We start from the raw sequence: 22,858 nt of genomic DNA on the forward strand, positions 1-22,858 counted from the left end.
GAACTTATGAAGATCATCACATGTGGCTCAGAGGATCAGTAAGTTCTGCCACCCAACCCATAGCACTTGTCCTGGGGAACAGTGGCTCTCCTTCCAGCGATTGAAAGATAGGATTTTTAGGTTCCAGCAGCTTTGACAATGTCCCTTGAAGCTTTTTAATTAGGGGAGAGGCATTTTCAAGGTCTGCGTCTTTCAAGGGCCACAGCTTAACTGCAGCTAGTTCTTTTTATTGATTTATAGGAGGGTCTGAGTTGCAAAGTTCAGATCCAGATTCGCGCTTCCCCCAGTCGGAGGGGTGTCAGAATTCAGCAATCCGGCTCATTTACAGGGAGGGACCAAACACAGAACTTGGTTGTGCATCTGAACTTTGATATCCAGGTGTCAGCTCTTAGGCCCGTCCGCTCAGAGTAGCTTCACTGGGGGCACTAAGAGCACCTGCGTTCTCTGTGCCTTTGGGCAAGTCACTTCACCTCTGTGGCTCTGTTCCCACCTGTGTCTGTTTAGATTGTAAATTCTTTGGGGGCAGAGACTCTCTCTCACTCCGTTTTCACAGTCACTAGCCCAATGCGGCCCCTTATCTCAATGGCTGCCTCTAGGCTCTGCTGTAATATTCATAATAATCTCGAATTTTAAAAATAGACAAAAATTAAGCAGTGTGAACATACGACAGTAACTGCCAGTGGAGCGGTGGCTGGTTTGTCTGATTTATTTGGAATCTGGCCACACAGGCACTATGAATTGGGGTTTTTGAAGTCTTGGGGATTGTCTAGCTGGAGAGCTAGTACATGGCAAGCCAGGGTGTGAATCTAGAGAGCACTAGCCTGCCATGCACTCACTCATTATCCCCCCGTTTCAAAGAGCAGTAGGTCAAAATGCCCTGTGGAACATAGTGTGTTGGATCCACACAGCGAGTTAGTGCTAGGGGGACCAGATGTCCCGATTTTATAGGGACAGTCCCGATATTTGGGGCTTTGTCTTATATAGGCGCCTATTACCCCCCACCCCCATCCCAATTTTTCATACTTGCTGTCTGGTCACCCTAAGTGCGCAGAAAGCTACCAAGCTGTAGATTCACACCCCGGCTTGCCGCACTCTAACTCGCTGTGTAGACTATCCCATATAGGTTTATAGAAGAAATAAGAGTGGTACCGAGGACGGGGCCTGATCCAAAGCTCAGTATCCTATGGGTTTTCAGATGGTCCCTCTGGAGTTCAAGTATGGCTGAGGCCCCGTGTGAAGACGAATTAGTCGCAGTCTTAGCCTCGCCCCTGGCGGAGACTAGATGACTTCAAAACCACAGCAGTGTTTGCACCTCCCTACACCATGTCCGCCCTCTGCTGATGAAAGGTCCAGAACTAACATGAAGAACAGAAGAGTTTCAAAGCAAAGACGGGCCTCAACCAAAACCCCAGAACCCAACACCTAGAGCGTTGGTGTCTTCAAAATCCCTAGGAGAATTTCGTAGCGCGAGCCCATCTCTAGTTACTAGATCAAAATAGATTTGTGGAAGTGCCTGAGAAAGCTACACGGCATCTGGCTGATTCCAGCCACCCCCAGTGATCCTGCGTTTTCACACTCACTCTCTGCTTTTTCTTTCTTTTGCTATTAATAGAGATTTCATCTGACCACTCTCTCATTCATGGTCCTTTCTAGCAAATAGGGACAAGGAGCCCTATAGATTAACAACACAGCTGGCATGCTTAGTTTAAGGTGTGTGGAGTCTTCTGACTCGATCTCATGGAGTTTTAATTAGCCAGAAATCATCTGAAGTTAGGCCCAATGTCTGGAGGTAGCAACAGCCATATTTTCTAATCTATTCTATTCAGCATCTTTTACCATGCCCCATCGAACAGGGAATCTCAAAACAACCCAAACGGCAACAATAAAACGCGCTCTGAAGGATGGCACCAGAAGGACACACACAAGTGGGTGATGATGGAGAAGAAAGAATATGTTTACCATTTCTGTGTCTGTGCAGCCTTGGAAAACCCAGGTAGTTCATTTCAGACTGACGGGTGAGTGGTTTTTCTAATGCAAACAGATGAATGGGTAAGAAGAAGGTTGCTAGTTTATCAGCTCACCTTGGGGTTTCTTTTTAAATGCACTTTTTAACCAACTGCTGATCACTCCATTATCTTGGGAGATATTACCAGGGAGCAAGGAAAAATCAACAACCTTTGAAAGTGACTCTTCAGGGTAAGAAGGCCTATTGGCAAAGGCAGATCTCAACAGAGCTGCATGAGTGGGGAATTATGGGTCCAAACATGCCTAGGCTGTGGACAAGGCTTTTGTCAGGCAACCAAAGTTAGCTCTCTGCTGATCTCACCACCCCACGAGTATCAACATGTCCTATAGCACTTAATAATGAAAATCCTGGAGGCAATTCCTCCTCAGACAGATTTGAGAGAGACAAAAGACATGCATCAAATACACACAGATGTGAAAAGGGAGGGAAGGAGGTGGTGGTGTATTGTATCAATAATTCCACTAGTGGGAAACTAAATTTCATGTTAGCAAACCCCTCAGCCCAGTGCCTGTGCTGAATAGTGTATTATTATTATTTGTATTATCAGTGTCTAGAAGTCCTAGTTATGGGCCAGAACCCCACTGTGCTAGGCACTGTACAAACACAGAACACAGTCAGTCACTGCCCCAAGGACCTTACAATCTCAGTAGTGGGTAAGCTGGATTATCACTCCCCGTCCCTGAACTGGGAGTTAAACTTGGCTTCCTTAGGACGATACAAGCTTGCATCTTTGCCTGCTAAACTATGTATCAAAGACAAGTGCCACATTTATTCAACAAAGGAGGAATACACCTGACATTAGGACAGAAATCAGGACACGAGGGCCGTTTGAAGATCCTAGGCATACTTACCATACTCAGTTCACACATGGTCAAACCCAAAGGGGGAAAAGAGCAGCCCAGTGACAGGCATCTTTGAAACGTTTAATTAAAACCCAGCTCCTTCAGAGAAGACACGCTGCAAATCATCTAACACGGTCACATTACAGGAAGCAATATTGGCGCCTTTCATCACTCACTGAGGCAGCACCGAGCACAGGACCGGGGGGCTCAGGAGACCTGCATTCTATTCCTGGCTTTGCCGCTGACCTGCTTGGTGACCATGAGCAAGTCATCTTGTCTCTCAGTGCTCGTTTTCCCTCCCACTCCGTCTGCTTCCCATTTCGTCTGATTGAGCTAGCGTCTTCATAATAGCAGTGTAGCCACAGTGACGTGAGCAGTGTGTGTGTGTGGGGGGTCTAGGCACCCCAAGTACATGCCTAGGGTCTCGGATGGGATCATACTCAGAGTGAGCTAGCTATTCCCACTGCTTGCACTGCCCAGCTCTACTATTTTTAGCACACTAGCTTGATGAGAGCTAGCGTGGGTATGTCTCCTCCAGCTGGCAGTTCCACCTTCCAAGTCCAGGGTAGATGGACCCTTGGAGACTGTAAGCTCTTTGGGGCAAGGGCTGTTCTACCCTGTCTAGCTCAATGGGCTATTGATCTTGATAGGCAGCATGAGACACCAATAACTAGTACCAATAACATAAACCCAACCCTCTCAAACACAAGTGTTTCTAAGGGATACACGATTCCGTGTCAGGATGGCTGAGCATTTGAGTTCTGTTAAGACTGAGGTCTCCTCTGCTGGCTTGGGTTCAAATTCTATCCTTGAAAGCATGTTCACCCTTAAAGCTACAGTGCACTCCGGTGCAATAACTTCAGGACCACCCAGCAACTACCTTCCTGGCATGTGCGTGGAATCTGCACTCACCTGAAGTGAGGTATTTAAAAAGGACAGGATAGGCATATACTCGCTTCACCAAATCTAATCTTCTCCACATTCCCCTAGACAATGCAGCTATGATTGCAACTGTACCTAGAAGCCCTATCTCAGAGAGGAGCCCCATGATGCTAGGCACCATATGTACATATAAGAGTCAGTCCCTGCCCCCAAAGAGTGGACAGTTAATGAACAAGACAGAAAGAGGTGGGAAAAGGGAATAACAATCCTTCCTCTTTTCCAGACAGGGAAGTGAGGCTTTAAGAGGTTAAACAGCTTGTCCCGTCACACAGGAAGTGTCGACTGAACCCACATTTCTGGACACCCATTCCAGTGCCTTAACCACAACCCAGTGTATCTTCCTTTACAAGGTTTTCCTGTAACAACCCGGTTCTTCCCCCGCCCCCACAGGTCTTGCTCAAAACACGTTGTCCTAAGTTTTCCCACATGTACTTTACAACTGTTTAGGGGAAAACCCAAAACAAACTGAAGTACGGAATCTCCCAAGTAATGGGACATTCCTCATTTCAGAAAGGATCAAAGAAACACTTTTTTTTTTAACCGGACTCCAGTTTATCACGGAGTTTGACAAGCTCTGCCGTCAGATGATATGAAATGAACCAGAACAACAACATGCAACGTGCAGGCAAATGAAGCCAAAATGGGACTGCTGGATTCTTATGAGCATAAAAGGACTGTGCGATAACGATACTGGATACAGTCGATCAGATACACCCTACAGAAGCCTTTTGATGATGTAAACAGGACAGGGATCAATTGGTTTCATAAATCTAATGCGACAAAATAAGCAGAATGGGTTTAAGAGTCAGGAGAGAAAATTTAGGTTAAATGTTAAGTAAAACTTTAGAGCTGTAAGAAAGGTGAGGGCAATTAAACAAGCCATCAAGGGAGGCTGGGATATGGCCATCTGTAGATACATTCAATGCTAGATTGGACAGCCATCTATCAGAGGTGATTTCAGAATGATCAAATCAGGTCAGCTGTGATAAAGGGGGCAGGGGGAGACTAGCAGACTCACCAGAGGTCCTTTAGGACAAACAACGCTTTGATTTTTATCAGCCGGTGCCGGTGAAATAGGCTATTGTGTTATCACCAGCATCTGGATCAATTCTGGATGAGAGCTCAGCCTCTATCATTTTCAGTGGCCTTTTCCCCATAAACTCTGATCAGGCCTCTCTGTGGCAGGCTGAAACATTTGATATCACAGGACTCCAAGAGAAACTGCACAGTAAAGGAAAATGACCCCTCTCCTCCCCTACTCACAGCCCTGCGCTTGCACTACTTAAACTCACTGAGCCTTGCCATCTGCCCCACTACACCAGCTTTCTCCAGTCAGCCATCTGGCTAACTGAAAAGAAAACATAGGGGGCGGAGGCAGGGAACTTAGTAACCTTTAGCTCCATTGAAAGATTTGTTTTTTTCTTAACCTCCCTTTCAATGATCAGTCCAATTTTTATGAACTGTTGTTGCAAATAATTATCTCTCCATCTTCTGAATGGGTTGCCCCCACTTCCCCAGCAGGCAATTCTGTGTTCAGAATACGTGACTCGGAACCTCAAATCTGAAAGCACAATGTGTGCATCCAGGCATGAACGTTCTTTACACGCACAAGTTTCCCTGTGGCAAATTTGACTTGCATTGAAAGAAACAGCTTGTTTGTACGATACATGTAACCACACTGAGTGCAGTTCTATTGATTTATATCAGTCAGAGATTTTTCTTTTGCCACAGAAGGTTGTTGTTGCTCTTACAGTAATTCAATAATAATGTAACAATTCTATGGCCATTGAGGATTTCACAGTTGTCGGCGTGCTGCATGCCCTGGCTTCTTGGGAGTTTTGTCGAGAAAACGTGGCTGGAACTCAGACCCTCTTGCTTCGAAAGCTCATCACCACTTAAGCTAGAAGGTGAAAAATTGAAATTTCAAAGCTTTTCACCGAACAGAAGTTCTGAACATTTTTTATTTGGAAATATCAAAATGCTGCATTTCAATATTTTTGATCAAAACGAAATATTTCAACGTTCCAGAAATTAAAATGTTTGTTTTGGTTTATTGAACTGACCTGAAAGTCTTTGTTTCAAGTCAGTCCAATACTAAAGCACATTCTTCACAGTGGTGTGTTGTCCCGTGGGAGTTGTTCTTTGGGAGCCAGATACCCCCTGTTCTTGCCTCTGGGCCAGGTTCCCATGGCTAGACAACATGTCCGATGATGCACCCAGATTCATGCATCTCCCATGATGGGCCACACAGCTCGGTCAGAGGGAAATCCTCATTGCATTATGGGGCATGTAGTCCTCTGGGGTGCCTGGCCCTAGGAGAGAATGTGAGCCGGAACTACAGCTCCTGTAAGGCAATGTGCTGATGGGGAAACACAGGGTAAAGTTTTGTTGAACTTTGTTTAATTTTGATGAACTTATTCAAAGCCTTTCATTTCATTCTGCTTTAGGTCAAACTAAATATTTTGTACTGGCAACATTGTCATGGGAAAATGTCAAATTTTTATTTTGTGGAAACTGCATTTTTGGTCAGAAAATATTTCTGATGGCACATGCACAGCCAGCTCTACTCCTAACCCTCTCAAATACGTAAATGAACACGTGGGCCAAACCCTGCTCGCTTCACTCACACAAGTAGTATCCCTGAAAACAACGGGTGAAAACCTAGCCTGACCACAGTCAACAGCAGCTTTGCCATTAACTTCAGTGGGGACCAGATTTCACCCAACGGGACTGTTTGGCCCCATGTATGTATTGGTTCATCCAAATATTAGGTTTGTCCCATTATCCCTCCAGCAATTCCACTTGTGTACACTAGAGGCATTAAGGGAGAGATTTTCAAAAGCACTCAGTATTGGCCAAACTCTGCTCCCATTTAAGTTAATAATAAAACTCTCAATTGGGAGCAGTTTAGACCAACTCCATTTATTTACTATGTCTATAGATGCTCTATGTTGCATTCCTCTTCAGTGGCTATCCATCACAGGCTGTATCCTACCATACTGAAGCATAGGGGCTGGAACTAGGGGTGCGGCAGCAAACCCTGGCTTGAAGTGGTTTCCATCATATACAGGGTTTACAGTTCCAGTCAATGGCTCTCAGCACCCCCACTACACAAATTGTTCCCCTGGGCTGAAGTTAACGAGGATAATTCGGCTCCATTATTGATGGAAGCTTTGACAGTTACGTTCAGAACAGGGCTACAACCCATTTTAGAAATAGTTAAGGGGGGGAGAGAGAAACAGTCCAATAATTTGCAGTAGAACCGTGTCTGTGTAGCTAATGGGGGAGGGGGGAGGGGAATACAGAGCAGCGAAAAGCAGTGAAAGGTTGACAAAGTAGGGAAGATTGTTACATGCGGTTTCACTGTTCAATAGTGGTTGGACTTCCTAGAATTGGATCCATTTACAGCTTGCTGTGAAAATCATTTCCTAGCACCCGAGCAACGTTTAAGGATGGGCTCGTCCCTCCCCCATGGCCGCTGGATGCTAAAGACGTTTGGGACATTGAATCACTCCCAGCTCAGGAATGACCTCTTCTTTTCTCATGCTATCCTGGGCTTGCCAGGATGCAACATTATTGCACAGTATTTGGTATTGTGCAGCTCAAATTAGTATCTCCTTGTGGAAGACAGAACGAGAGACCACTCCTAATGAATCATGCTGCTCAGGCCACCCCTCATGGAGCTAGAACATTAATCTTGAGGACATTCCTAAGGGTACGTCTACACAGCAGCTGGAGGTGGCATTGCCAGCTCGGGTAGACATACACGCGCCGGCTTTGATCGATGGGATTGTACTCGGGCGGCCAGCCTGAGCCACTGCCTGTGCTGCCGTGATACACTGCCAGGGGTGAAAGTAACAAAGGACTTACCGGTACGACGGAGTCCAGAGCAGGGACGTGGACTCAACCGGAAGAGGCGGGGCCTCAACTGGAAGAGGCGGGGCCTTTCAAGATTTAAAGGGGCTGGTGCTCCTACCATTGCGGGGAGCCCCCAGCCCTTTAAAGCACCGCCGGAGCCCTGCCACCGCTACCCCAGCAGTGGCAGGGCTCCAGCGGTGATTTAAAGGGCCCTGGGCCCTTTAAATCACCACTGGAGAAGCCGGTCCAGTCTGGCACGGTGTACTGGCTCTTGCCGGTACGCTGGACCGGACCGGCTTACTTTCACCTCTGTACACTGCTATTTTTAGCATGCCAGCTCAATCAACTAGTGCCCATCCATCTATGGCACTGGACAGGACACCTTCCACTACAGTGCCGATGTGTCCTACCTGGGTAATCTCCTAGTTTTCTATCACTGGAATTTACTAAGCTCTAATTCGAATGAATTCCTTGGGTGTTGCGATATATTTTACAATATTGGGTATGTCTCTGGGCGCTCCTATCTGATAGGCACAAAGCTGAAGAACGTAAACTCCTAACGGGGGGAGTGGAAAACACCAGACGACTTTGGGATCTTAACCCCCCCCTTTTGGGGGGGGGCATATGGGTCCTTCTCCAATGGATCTGAACACCCACAAACTTTGTAGCCTGGATCTCATGAGGAGGAGAGAAATGTGGGGTTAAAAAATGCAGCGAAGCTGGGAGAGCAAGGAGAGGAGCCTTATTTTCATTGAAAGACAATGGGAGTGGGTTTCCTAATGAGTTAGGCTATGAAGTCCCATTAGGAACTTAGGAAGTATATTAGTCCCATTTTACCAATTGGGAACTGAGGCACAGAGAAATCCAGGGCCAACTTTTCCAATCTCACAGGGGCGTTGCGAGGATAAAAACCATTAATAATCCATCCATTACTCAGGTAATATGGGAACGGGGGTTATAGAAGAACATATACAGCTAGAAAGGAACAGTCACATCTTAGAAGCAGCAGAGACCAGCAGCAAAGTAATTACAGGTGTGAATCCTTCTTTTTAAAGCATAAGCTGTTCCTTGCATGGAGCACAGACTGAAAACATTTATTTTAAGGAAAATATTGCCTGCTCACACTGCCTGGATCACAGCCAGCTCCAATAGCCGTAATCAGTTTCGCAGACACCAGGAATTCACACAAACGTATCCCCCAATTTAAAACATGCATCTGGGTCAGAATCAGGCATTTTAAAACCCAATATTAAAATTATTTTAAGACCATTAGGAGGGGGAAACTCTTATTTTTGAAAGGAGCCCTATATAGGTTAAAACGTATTCAATTATCACTGCTAGGCCCAAACCATGAGGTAGGGACTCAGATATACTCCATTCCATGTATCCATTTATGATTTACTTTTGTAATAACTGAAGCCATAAGGAACTCATTGGATTAAGCTTTATTATTTACATTGTTGAACAATAATATTTAACTGTATAAAGCCATATATCCACCCTTGCAAATGTTCTCCCCATATGAAACGGATTGCACATTATTGAAATCCTGGCCCCACTGAAGTCAATGGGAATTTTGCCATCAACTTCAATGGGGCCCGGATTTCACTCTCTATGATTAGGTTCAAGGTTGTTAAAAATCTTCAATATTGTCACAATAGCAGAGACAGACGCCAGAGATAAAGATAGAAACGGATACGCCAAAGGCATTCCCACAACACACCGTATGATCAGAAATAAATCCAATTAGTCATGTGTTTGAAGCCCTGAAAAGACTGGCTGACATTTTCATTGTAGCCTAAGGGAGTTAGACACCCAACTGTCATATACCAGTACTCATTGGCTCCTGTGAAAATCCCAATTTAGATGAACACGCTATTGCAGAACTACAAGAGCAGCAACCAGATTCCAGCTTTACTCTGGTGACAACATAAAGCCGAGTGTCCCATATCTCCCATCACCAAGCGTGAAAATCACCAATCAGGGAGCACCAAAGCCAGGAATCCCACAAACCAGTCACGGTGGGCACTAGCCTGGGACTCGGGAGACCAGCGTTCAAATCCGGCCTTTTCCACAGCGTTCCTGTCTGGCCTCCAGTATCCCCCTCTCTGTGCCTCAGTTCCCCATCTGTAAATTGGGATATTAATACCTCCTTTCTCCCTGCCTTGTCTATTTAGACAGTTTCCTCAGTATACACACAGCCAGGATCTTGTTCAGGGTCTCTAGTAGAAAGACTCACTGACCCCTCTCTCCCCTTCCCCACTGGACCCCACTACGTTTTCTCCATCTCTTGTTTTTCCAGTATGGCCATTTCCCAAGTATCTGACTTTCTGGACTGTATGCTTTTCCGGTCAGGGACAGTGTATTTTTGCGAACTGTCAAGTGCTGAGTGCACTGTTAGGATTAAACAGAGCAATAGGGCACGTGATGTGGAGTTTCCAGAATTATGCTCTGCACAAGACCTTCTTGGGTGGATTATCTACTGATCTGTAATCCCCTAACTACCCGCTGCTGAGAGGAGACAGTTAAAGAGGAGGTAACTCCCTTCTCTGAGCTATTCCTGACTCAGACAATCAGGGGAATCACATACGGTCCCCGTGTATTTAAAATGGGATTTAGAGTTATGGAGGAATCTTCATAGTCTTAGCCTCCAATCACCCCACATTGAGCTCTGTTAGAATTGATGTCTCCCAGTGCTCTACATGGGGGGGAAAAAAGCCAGACTATTGCAGCAGCACAAAAATTTCTTGGCAAGAACATAAAATAGGACAGCTGGGATCTGAGTGCCGGGCCTCCCTCTTTGATCATTCCTTGCTGAAACTGAATTGCGACTTTTTGTTTGTTTGTTTTTTGCACGGCCACTTACTCAGCCAGTTCCTCCAAGCTCCGATAGACATCATCATCGTTCTCTGTGGTCTCCTCTGAAGGGAAGGGTCTGGAAGAGAGGAGAGAAAATACGTTATTTGTCATGCTGACCTCTTGCACATACAATCATCATCTGCTGTAGCCCATGAGAAATCAGATCAGCACATTAGGTAAACGAGGGGCTGCTTTGGAACAAAAATATTCATCAGTATTACACTTATTTGTATTACACCTATCCAGCCCCATGGGCATCGGCTTCTGAGAAGACCTCTTCTCTGTTTTCAGCTCAGGCTCAGGGTTGTGGCTGCAGTAGGAAATTAGGTCATACTAGAGCACAACGTCAGGGAGACCCGTTGACTATCGCAGCGTTCATCAGGACTCTGCAGTCAATGGAGACATGGACAAGACGTAGTTCACATTCACATTGTGGCCGCTGGCCATGGTTAGCCCTAGGGCTCCAATAGGGTTAATCCAGGACAACAATGGCAGACAGGACTTGTCCCTGCCTGCGAGGGTGCAGAGTCATGTTTGACCTTGTGTTCGTTTACACGACTCTGGGGTTTTGCTCTACCCTGGCCAAATTTCCTCTTGAATAACAGCCCCTGGTGCCTACGGTGGTAAGTGCATCTGTGATCACAGGGAAAGGCTCCGTGGGCCCTCTGGGTCTTGGCCGCCTTAGACTAAGATTTAAAGGTATGTGGCTAGAACACGGTAGCTAGCTCACGCCAACTAATACTCTCTAAAACAGACAAGGCAGCTCAGATTAACGTGTGCTGAGCTGGTCAAGTTGACGCCTAGGCTCCAACAAAACTAGGTGGTGGTTGGTTTTTTTTTGGGGGGGGGGGAGGGAGGTGGCAGGGTGCTATCTGTACTTTCAAGGGAAGTCCCGCCCCAGACACTGGGCTTGATCCTCCATGGCCTTCCATCTCATGCCGGCATTTATACCTGACGGCAACTGGGCATTAAAGGCTAACAATCACAACTCTCCATTCCCAGTGAGAGCATCTTGAACCAAAACATCCCTGTGCTAGATGCTGCACAAATGCACCTTTGTTTCTGCAAACACAATTTTACACCCACTGTGGCCTTGCTTTGCACAGCTGGAACTGACTTTAGCACAAGGTGCAGGGAACTGAAGAATCAAGCACGGGTGGTGGAACTAGGGGTGCTACCCTAGTCCATTCCAGCATGCCCAGCTTGAAACGGTTTCCATCATATACAGGATTTACAGTTTTGTTCAATGGCTCTCAGCACGCCCCCTGTTCCAACGCCATTGGAATCAAGTCCAGAATCTGAGTGCCCCATCGTGCTAGAGTTACCGCACGGAATTGGTCCAGCCATAAAGGCTTCCATCTGCAATGAACAAACATGTCTTCAAGCGCAATGCTTGTGAAAAATGCTCTTATTTACTTAAACTAATAAAGAGTCCGATCGCTTTAAGCAGTTAAAAGCCCGGGGGGAGGGGTGTGTGTGTGTGTGTGTGAGGGAACACCAAAAGAAAAAAGGAAGAGGCAGATTAAAAGAGCAAAGAAATAAATTCCTTGGCTATTCTGAAGCAATAATCAAATAATATACAGAGGAGATGAAAAATACTGCTTTAATTAAACCCAATATATTATTGCTGGCACAGGCCTCAGTGGGCTAATGTGCTGGTAGGGATGGATGCCTCTAGTTACTAAGCAGTCCTTGCAGAGGGCCTGGCCCATCTTCCATAGTCAACCCTGCACTTCACTCCAGATGGCCAAGCTGTGATTCCCCGGATTGCGAACACAATGACCTTTGCTCAGAGCTGCCAGCTGGTTGGATAACACTAAATAAAGGCAGAGGGATATCAAAGCTGATCAGTTTCCCCCTTGTCATCTATTCGTGGCACTGCTGTTAACAGAAAGGATAGCAGAGGGAGTGCAGGAATTGGGGGCGGGGGGGAGGAATGAGACACAAGGAAAGGATCCATGAACAGAGTACAAGTGGTAGTGGATTCCCCATAGAACCGTCCCGCTAACTGTGATCCTGCATCTGAGGTTCATGTTGTGGGTGAGCAAAATTGGAAACAGGCGAACTTTTAACCACACCCAAGTTTAATTTCCTCCTTCTCCGGTTTCAAAACAGATTGATTCGCATGAAAGGTTTAATACATGGCCCAGCAAGCCCCAGATTTTGCTATTCTTGGATCAGTTCACTAAGACTAACCTGCCTTACTTCTCTCCTCCCTTGGCCATCGCATCAGACCGAGTAAGTGTTTCTTAACAGGGCTCAAATCTGCAGTTAGTTTGGTTCAAAGTAACACAGCATCAAGGCACTGAACTAGAAAGGGAAAGGTGCACCACTGCCCACTGAGCTCAAACTGGGTAAATGGGATCATGTTCTGTGAGTTTGCATTCATGAGGCAAACAAGGAACTTAAGAACATAGCTTGAGACAGCCACTTGTACCGGGTCTAGTCACAAAGAAGCCATGTTAGGGAGCACAGTCCAGTGTTGCCAACCGTCATGATTTTATCACAAGTTGTGTGACATTTGTGATGGTCGTTTCTAGCCCTCCTGGTTGCAGAGAAAAGCCTGAAAACATGAAGCAAGTGCGTCCTAAAGGCTCAGGAATCAGGAGACAAAGAAAAAGAACCTGTAGTGGATTATCTTAACAAATCTCATGATTTTCAGAAGCTGATTCATGTTTTTTTGAACACTGGCGGCTCACGATCCCAAGGGTCTGTGGTTTTCATTTTATCAACACATATTTGAGTGGGTGCGTTTCTTGTCTCCTGCTGCAACCCAGGGGTCAGTGACTAATATAAAAGACGCGTGAACCTCTGACAAATCAATTTTGTGCAAGTCACCAGCTACTAATGCGCTCGGCTAAGGATATCATGGAAACTGGCACCAGCTTCTGCTTGCGACAACAAAAACAGAGGAGGTTAAGGAAGTGGGTCACTGGGCAGCAGGACTAGAGTGATTTCAAGGGTGGGAAAAGAGCTCCTCCCTGCCATAGGTTGAGCACAAAATTAATACACATAGGGTAGAAATGCACCCTGGGCAGCGGTCAAGCACGAGGCCTATGTAGCAGCTAAGTCCAATTTGTGCTCTCAGTGGGACTTAAGCAGTGAATAATTCTAGTGCTGGCCTTCTGCACAAAGGTGAATTCGGCCCTAGCTGAGGAAAAACTTATACAGGAGCATAATTAACTCCCTTGCTGGGATGCTGTGAGGCTTAACATTTCTTTAAATACGTTGAGGTCCTTGGGTATGGCTCTAGAGACCGGCAGCTTTGTTTGATGCCATTAAACGTTTACCGTAACTTTAAATCCGTGATGATTGAAATCTTCAAACTTAATAAAAAAGAAACAAATCAAGGAAATTGACCAGCCAATCCCACAATGCCTCGTTACGTCCTGTCCTCCTCCTTTCATCAAGGGCTTTGAGACCCATAGATGGAATGTGCTACATCAGTGGTAAGTATTGTTACTTTGACTGCAAGGTCTTCTGGACAGGGACCTTGTTCCCATGCATGTTCTAGAAAGCTCCAAGCACGCTGTTGGTGCTGTACGAACAACCCCCTGCGCGCACTATGTGGCTTGATTGGAAATAAATAAATACAAATAAAAGGAACCACGAAAAGTTATTTTTGTTTTAAACGATGCTTGTTTAGAAAGAACACTGAAAACATGGTGCACTGCTTTCCTTCTTTTAAATGTAACTTGCTTTTAATCTCTTAAACCGTTTCCTTCCTTCTCTACTGTTCAGCCTGGCAGGAAGCAAGGAGGTAAAACAGTAATTAAGAATAATAAAGTCACACGTTTCCAACTGAAATTCTAGGCTATAGGTTCAATCAGTGGCTAAGGTAAAGAAATGGCAAAGAGAAAAACATGGGAGCAGCGTTTACAGATTGCAATTTCACATGCTGTCCCAGCTGTTTCACCTCGACTTTACAAAACTAAAAAATGGCAGATATGGGATTCACAGCCTCTCTCTCTGCAGCCCCAGTTGCTTCAAGGATAACTACAGAAACAAAAAGTGCAGTTCAAGAAGAAAATACAACAAGGAGGAGATTACACAAACAACTGGAGAGGAAGGATGGTCTTTGTGGTTACGGCTGGGACTTGGAAGACCCCGGATCTGTTTTCAGCTCTGTCACAGACTGTGTCACCTACGGCTAGTCCCCAAGACTCCATTCCTGCAGCCGGGGCGGCTCCAGGCACCAGCGCTTCAAGCGCGTGCCTGGGGCGGCAAGCCGCGGGGGGCGGCCTGCTGGTTACCGTGAGGGAGGCAGTCAGGCTGCCTTCGGCGGCATGCCTGCGGGAGGTCCGCCGGTCCCGCGGTTTCGGCGGCAATTCGGCGGTGGATACGCCAAAGGCGCAGGACCGGCGGACCTTCCGCAGGCGTGCTACTGAAAGCCGCCTGACTGCCGTGCTTGGGCGTCAAAATACATAGAGCCGCCCCTGCCTGCAGCACACAGGTAGACTGCAGCAGCCCCGTAGAGCCTCCCTCCACGGTTTCAGGGGGGAAGCAATTCCCCTGTGCTGATCAATTGCAGGAACAGGGCTTTACTCTCTTTGTGCCGCATTTCCCCATCTATAAAATAGGACAAACAGTCCTTCCTTCCTCCCAGCCTTTGTCTGCCTTGTCTATCAGCACTGTAAGCTCACTGGGGCAAGGAATGTTCCTCACTCTGTTTGTACAGTGCCTACCACAAAGGGACCCTGATCTCAACTGGGGTCTTTAGGCAGTACTTTGATACTGATTATTATTATTATTATTATTATTAATAATAATAATAATAAGCTGATTATCTAAAACTTCTCCCTATTTTATATCCAATTTTCCCTTCACTTTGCAGAGAAGAAAGTACATTTCTGCATCACATGAGACAATAAGAAGAAACCATTATTACAAGAATAGTTTTGTTTGCTAACACTTTCCACAGAATTTTCCTTCAGTACATTCAGTGTGTGGTGACATGATTTCCTAGCACATACGGTTTATCTATCCAGGATGTTGGTTTGTTTTTGGTTTTCTTTTTAGTTTATCTATTAGCCTAGCGCTGTGCTATCAGGCCTGGATTTAGAATTAGAGTCATAGGCATTAGAGAGTGAAAACAACCTATTAGGTCATCTCAGTCCCTGCTTACCAAGCCAATACAATCTAGTTCCCTTTAGCATACCTACTCCTACTTCCGTGGGAGCAGAATTGAGCCTGACACAAAGGAAGCTACATCATAAAATCAGTGGGGCAGATTTTGTCAAAATTCAAACCATGAGGAACTCAGAGAGGAAGGCTGGTCCAGTGGGTAGGACAACAGCCTAGCCCTAGGACTTGGGAGAACCCAGGTTCAATTCCTTGCCTTGTCACAGACGTCCTGTGTAACCTTGGGCAAGTTCTTTCATCTCTCTGTGCCTCTGTTCTGCGTCTGTCCCATGCCATGTTATCAGACACTGCAGCAATGCAGGCCACTAATGCACCTCGGATAGGCAAACAAAGTACAAATAAAACGGTCAAATTCTAACCAAGATTTTTTTTTAAAAGCACTTAATGTAGACAACGAACAAACATTAATGAACATGCTAAAAAGGAGGCTGACCCTTAGCGACACTACACGAAGGACAACCTGTGCCCCAGGCTCTGAAAGGGGAAGGCAGGTGAAGTGCACGCATCAGTGCTGTTCATTCAATTCTTACAGCACTTTCTTGTATTCCCTGTTTTCCATTAGATCACCTTCCAGGGACCTTTTATCAGGTTCCCTTCCAGAAGAGCTCATGTCCTGTGTCTAGGAAATGAAGTTTTCCACTTCAGTTGCCAGCGTGACAGATTTTGTGTCTTTGTGAAAAGAGCGTCCCTCTCTCGTTTTTGTCCCATGATGATACACGGGTCAAAGCTACCCTACAAAAAAAAAAAAAAAAAAAAACACAACACGCTAGGTGAACTTTTAACCTAACCATTCTTGGCTAAACCTACCCCGTTTGCGGGTTAGTTTTTGGTTAACATTCGTATTTACTGAGACAGCCTCTTATTTTTGGCATTCGTCCATATGGAGTTATACTGTGTTATCTAAAATATTGGGATCAATGTTGCTTTTATACAGACATGGGACCGAACCATAAAATTCAGATCCAGATGTGAACGTCCCCAAAGTTCAGAGACGTTCAGAGCTGGTGTATTGATATGGGCCTGTTTGTATTTTAATATTTATCTCCCCTTTCTTTAAAGGGCACTAAAAGGGGACAATTCCCCTGGGGCACAAACCCTTCAAATCTCCAAGTATCACAACTTCAGAATCAACATCAGATGTGTACACACCCTGGAAAGATCTTCAAAGAGAGCTGGGAGAGTTAGAACCCTAATCCCACCGAAATTCAAAGGGAGGCGAACACCTCACTCTTTTTGAAAATTCCAGGCCCAATCCTGATAGTAAAATGGGCAAAGCCAAATAAGGTTCCTCCTTATCTGAAGAGAGCGAACGCATTCAGTTAGCGGCAGTCAAAATACGGGTTCAGAGAAAGAAAACTAGGCTGCTGCAGGGTTGGGCGACTTGCAATATTAAGCCCTGGATGAGCTCTCACTACAAGCCATCGGCACTAGAAAGGAATGTTGTTCAGTGCTGGGAATGTCAGCTTTCCAAAAAAGACTGACATCTTGTTTGTTTCTTGCCTTGGCGACTCAGGAGATATACTGAACAGTCACATCATTCTGATTACTGTCTTGCTTTGCAACACTCCTTCCAAAACATACTCGGGTGCCAGTATGATTTGAGCAGCCACAACCTCAACAATTGCTAGGCCTAAAATTAAATTTCCCTTGCTGGTATCTGTTATGAAGGCAGCTTGGAATGAAGCTTTCAGTTAGCACAGGGCATTAGAGCCTCATTCTACTTTCTCATGAGTTTTACACCTGTGTAACTCCACCAACTTCAGTGAAATTGACACCAATTTAAACTCACGTACGTGAGAGGAGAGTCAGGTTCTTAGGGTGAGATTTTCAGAAGCCTCCTCCTGCTTCCGCCTCCCCCCCCCCCACCGGCTTGAAATAGGACTTCTGCACCTCACTATCTCAGGCACCTTTGACAAACCCCACTTTAATCCCTTAATCCAGTGCTTTGTGAGACGTCAACTCCCAAAACCACATCTGAAATGAAATGAGCGAGAAAAAGCAAGCCAGCAATAGATGAGGCATTTTAAGGCCTGATAACTCATGACCTATCAGGCACTTGCATATAACAGTCAAATGGTTTGGGGAGAAGTAAACTTCTCTAAACAGCAGCCCAGGAATAGGGATCTAAGGCGGTTTCTATCCAAAGCTGCAGGATTCCAATGCATAGCTAGCACAAGAAGATACATAAATAAGAATACAGTATATCGACCTCAAAACAAGGCGGGTAAGAATGGTCATTCACACTCTATACAAGGGGAAATAAAGCAGAGACAGATTAAATGGCACGCTCAAGGCCATACCGTGAGGTTGTGGCAGTGCTGGGAACAGAAATCATGTCCCGATTCCCATTCCAATGTCTATTCTAGTCTATATAGGCTCTAAAACCACGCTCCTCACCATGGCCAGCTTTAGGCCGATTCCCCCGAATCAGGCCCCGCACCTTAAAGAAGAGCACCTAACTTAGGCACCTTTTTATTTTTTTTATTTTATTTTTTACACTTACCCGGCGGTGGTCTGGGTCTTCGGCGGCGGGTCCTTCAGTGCCGCAGAAGACCCGGAGCGAGTGAAGGACCTGCCACCAAAGATCCAGACCGCCACCAGGTATTCGAATCGGGCCCTGCAGTTCCTGAAGCCGGCCCTGCTCCTCACCATAGTATTTGAGTGCCTTCCAGTTGTGCATTAAGCAATGTGACTAGTAACATTTGTTATGGGTGGTTTCTGAGTGTTTTGTTTTGGGTTTGGGTGATTTTTATTAAACAGCCATGTCGCTTTGTGTTTATATTGAAGAAGGCCGGTCAGAGACGCGCGCCTGGTACTTGGAGCAGAAGGTGGTGAAGTTTGTGATAGTTCTTCATCCCTGGGGGAGTTTATTGCCCGGTCTCAGACTAGCCTCCGAGAAAGCTCTGCCTCCTGCACAGATGTGCATTGCCTTTTCTGGGGGTAACAATCTCTCTTATTTTAGTTTTAAAAAGCATGATCGCTGGTGCTCCTACTCAATCTCCCCTAAACAGCACCCGCTGGCCAGGATCTCCCGCAAACATCCTGTAAGCCTTGGGAGCAGCTAAGCCCTGATCCTAATTGCATTGAAGTCAATGGCAAAACTCCAAACAACTTCAAATGTTTCTGGAACAATCCCCTGCAGAACTAAGATAATAAACCTCCCAGAGTAAGTTTCTTAAGAGACAGAAAACGCAGGGTTCAGCAGTGTGTTATTTCCAGAGAACAAAGAGCAAATCACAAGTAGGACTGATCTGATGCATTTGATTTATAGTCTTCCAAAAGGGGGAGAGATGCTGTGCTATTTGTTATGGAATTTGGAACGAAGGTCTTTTTTTTTTTTTAAGACAACTATTCCAGCGGAAAATGAGCCCTCTTGGCATGCAATGCAAAGTACGTCCTTGATCTTATGAAACACTTAGGGTATTTTCCGGGTCAGAGAGCTTGTGTGCATGTGACACAGTGTTTTCCTGGAGCTTAAACAACTCAGAAGCAAATGCAAAAATAATCCTGTGACCAAATATGACACACATGGGTGCAATAAATTAATATCTGAGGAGTCGCTGAATATGAAAAAAACCCAACCAATCACTTTGTCACCTGTGGTTATTCTGTAAAGTTCGGGGCTGGATCTTACTCCCAGTGAAACCCCAGGGAGCTTTGCTATTGGTTTTCAACGCAGAGTCAAGGCCTGGGCGGAGGGGCGTGCAAGGAAGACAGGACAGAATGACACTGCTGTAGAGTGGGAGTGGGTAGATTCTCCATAAGCACCAATAAGAGCACATGGGAGTTTTTTTTTTCCTTTCACCAATAGGAAATGAACACCGATGCCCTTGCAGTTCAGGCAGAATATAACATAGATCATCCTCCTGTACTGATACGGCTGGTCACACTGGGAAGCTATATTTCCTGGACAGCTCTGCCACACTTAACAGCATAGGCCCACATTTTCAAATGGGTACCTAAGGTTAGGCACTCAAATCCATATTTAGACACCTATTTTCCAGAATTGCCGACCGTGGCTGGAGAAGTCAATAAGAAGCAACGGTGCTAAGCCCTGCTAAGAGTTAGTCCACTTTTACTTAGACACCTAAAGGTGGATTTAGGTGCCCCAGTTTGAAAATTTTGGCCTTAATGCCTATAGCTATGCAACCAGCAGAGGAGGCTTCAGCCAGGATCTGTTTCTTGGTGGTCATAAAATATCACTCTCTCTTTTTCTCTTCTGTATAGATGGAGGAGGGAGTCACTTAACACACCTGTGAAATCTATAGTTAAATCCAAGCTGGGGTTTTGGGTTCATCTAAAAGTCCATCAGAACCCTTACTGCAGGTCTCGACTCCGTTCACAAGGTTGTATGATATAGTCTCTTTTGCCACAGGGATGGACCTGAACCAAAACCCTAGATCCAGTCACCGTCCCTACTTGCTCAAATCTTGGGGATATTCAAAGTCTCCATCTCAATTTTATAGCTTTGTTCCGAGGACAGATCCTCAACTGGCGTAACCCCTTTCCTTCTTCATTGACATTGCGACTACTGTATAAATAAGACTATTTGAGAAATCAAGAAAGAACAGGATAGTTTAGCTATTTTAAGGACGAACGCCCCCTAAAGTTGGGCCGATTTGAAAGGTTTTGAAGAAACGTACACAGGAAGCACAATGAAACTCGAAGGCAAGGCGCAATGCCATCAAGATTATAACCTCACCAGATGAGCCTCACTTTAGAAATGGCACTTTCAGTATCAGCTTTTTTGGTGCCCGATCATCAGCCTGCCTGAATGGATGTAGCTCCGCTCGCTTCAGAGAAGGGATGCTGATTTACAGCAGAGAAAGATCTGGCCCTTTGCTGTCAATGGATCGTTTTCCACACTCCCTTGTTGGCCTGGAGCCATTGTCACATCTGTGTGACTGGGGGAAGCAGTGGCAGGGTGTGAGTGCAGATGGAGGTTATTCTACACACTAAATGGGAATAAAGAGACGGGCTTCCCATAAAGTAGAACTTTTCAAGGCACGTCAGTACGGAGGACTTGACAGCTTCCTTTCAATAATTAAATAGGCAGCTTCTGATGCTGCATCCTGATTGGCTGAGACGGTTTGGAACTCCAGGGCATGGCTTATAATAAATCTCATCTATAAAAAATAATCAACTGTCACAACATGCAGACACAGCTTTCTGTGACAAAGAGTTTCTACTCCGACCAGTCAGTCCTCGACAAGCATTTGCCATCCATATGGCACACTTATGGAAGGTCACTTTTCAGTCATCGCCTTAGGTTTCTCCTGCATCTGCACAGCCCTCCTGGGATTTAAGGGTCTGGATGTTTTGTGGGTAGCCAATGATCCATCCAAGAAACCAGGTGGCGGCTTGATTGGTTGGTGTTAAGTACTTCCAATGGATTGAAAATATACTCACCCCCCACTTTAAAAAAAATTGGTTTTACACCACGTTCCCTGGAACACTAAGAGTACGTCTACACGGCAATTAAACACCCACGGCTGGCCCATGACTGCTGACTTGGGTTCATGGGGCTCGGGCTGCGGGGCGGGAAAATTGTGGTGTAGACATTTGGGCTGAGGTAGGAGCCTGGGCTCTGGACCTCGCCTCCCTTGTGAGCTCGAGTCTGCTGACCCGGGCCAGTCCCTGGTGTTTAGTTGCTGGGAAGACAAAACACTTAGAGTGCTTGCTTTTTACTCTTGAAGGCTGGTCTTAAATGTTTATGAAGGATTATTTTAAATCTCAGAATGCATTTCTCATCAGGAAGGACGGTAATCTCAGCTTTTTGGAACTGTCAAAACAACCAAGTTTTTAAACCACCTTTTCGTTTCTTACACAGTGATCAGTTATTCCCGAAGCATGAGATCGTCCCCTCTCCCCCATCCCATTATGCTTTTGCTGTAGCTCACTTGCCATCCATTCGCTTTGGCTTCCAAAAGCTTTAACGGGCCTCATGGGATCGCACAGAAACGTAATCCTTTTGGGCGTACCCAGGGAGTCGTTCAAAGAAAGCCAGGCGGTTTCACAATGCATTTAATCACCATTGAAAACACCCTCCCCGTTGGCTTCAGTGGGACTGCAAAAGGAGTAAGTCAGCGGTGAACTCAGAAGTTCCTCTGATGATAAACCAGCTGCAAGCTCTTCAAATCAAGAGCCTTCACGTTCTATTACTAGCTGTGCTTCTGACTGGTACAAAGCACCGGGTGAGTCACTCCACCTCTCTGTCCCTCATTGCCCGTTCTAGGAACAGGAATAATGGTATCAACTCACATTTGAGATGGATGAAACATACCAAAGTATCATAAATGCCCAAAAGTGTCATTATAAAGCAGAACACGACGACCGCTTCCTGCAGTGCAAAGATGGAAAACTGCACTTAATTAAAAACTGACCATTCAGTTACATTCCTCATATCTCAAAAGAAACAGCTCGTACTGGGCAAACTTTCCGAGGGCTGCATCGAACCATTACGATTTTCTGTTCTTGGCGGTCTGGGTGTGACAAAACTGATCAATGCGAGTTTGATGGCAGCAGAGCTCTAGTGGGGAAATCATAAGCTACGCAATAAGATATTGCAGAGACAATGTTACATGATCATAGATACAGCATCATCTTGGGATATGCCTACTCGGTACACTTCTTTTGGCAGCGTGTAGAGGACATGGATAGGTAGCCACGGCCCTCCCCCTACAGCATGGGTATAATCAGCAGCGTAGAGGGGGAGACATGGCTTCGACAGGTAAAGACACTCCAGAAGGGTGAGAGTATGGCCCTTAGTACATAACCTATGTGGCTCTCTACTCACCCAAGCCATACCCACCTGTCTACACTGCTACTGGAGTGTTTCTCCTGCCGCAGGTAAAGACTCCGGCAACAGGGACAAGCTGCGGCAGCTGAAGTCTCTCCTCACTGCCTCCTCCCTGCCAGAGCCTTTCACTGACACGCATAGCTACGCACTGCAGCGTGGACACAGCCTGCTTTTCACTGCGGCATGTAGCTACACCTCCTCTACAAGCCGCCCTTGTGCAGACAAAGCCTTAGTGCACTATATGCAAGGCGATGTTTTAGTCACGGGTATTTTTAGTAGAAGTCATGGACAGGTCATGGGCAGTAAAAAATTCACAGCCTGTGACCTATCCATGACTTTTACTATATACCCCTAACTAAAACGGGGGGGGGGGGGGAAGCAGGTGCTCCA

The 22,858-nt window shown here is 45.9% G+C and overlaps 1 protein-coding gene across 1 annotated transcript in view; it reads right to left on the reverse strand.

The window, feature by feature from the left end:
* VAV2 (vav guanine nucleotide exchange factor 2) overlaps positions 1 to 22,858 on the reverse strand; it is a 258,067-nt gene that overhangs the window by 88,025 nt on the left and 147,184 nt on the right. Inside the window, exon 4 of the mRNA XM_034752021.1 lies at positions 10,535 to 10,603. Within this exon, the coding sequence (XP_034607912.1) occupies positions 10,535 to 10,603 (69 nt within the window). The remainder of the gene's footprint in view (positions 1 to 10,534; positions 10,604 to 22,858) is intronic.

This window comes from Trachemys scripta, chromosome 17 (assembly GCF_013100865.1).
Source record: "Trachemys scripta elegans isolate TJP31775 chromosome 17, CAS_Tse_1.0, whole genome shotgun sequence".
Taxonomy (NCBI): Eukaryota; Metazoa; Chordata; order Testudines; family Emydidae; genus Trachemys; species Trachemys scripta.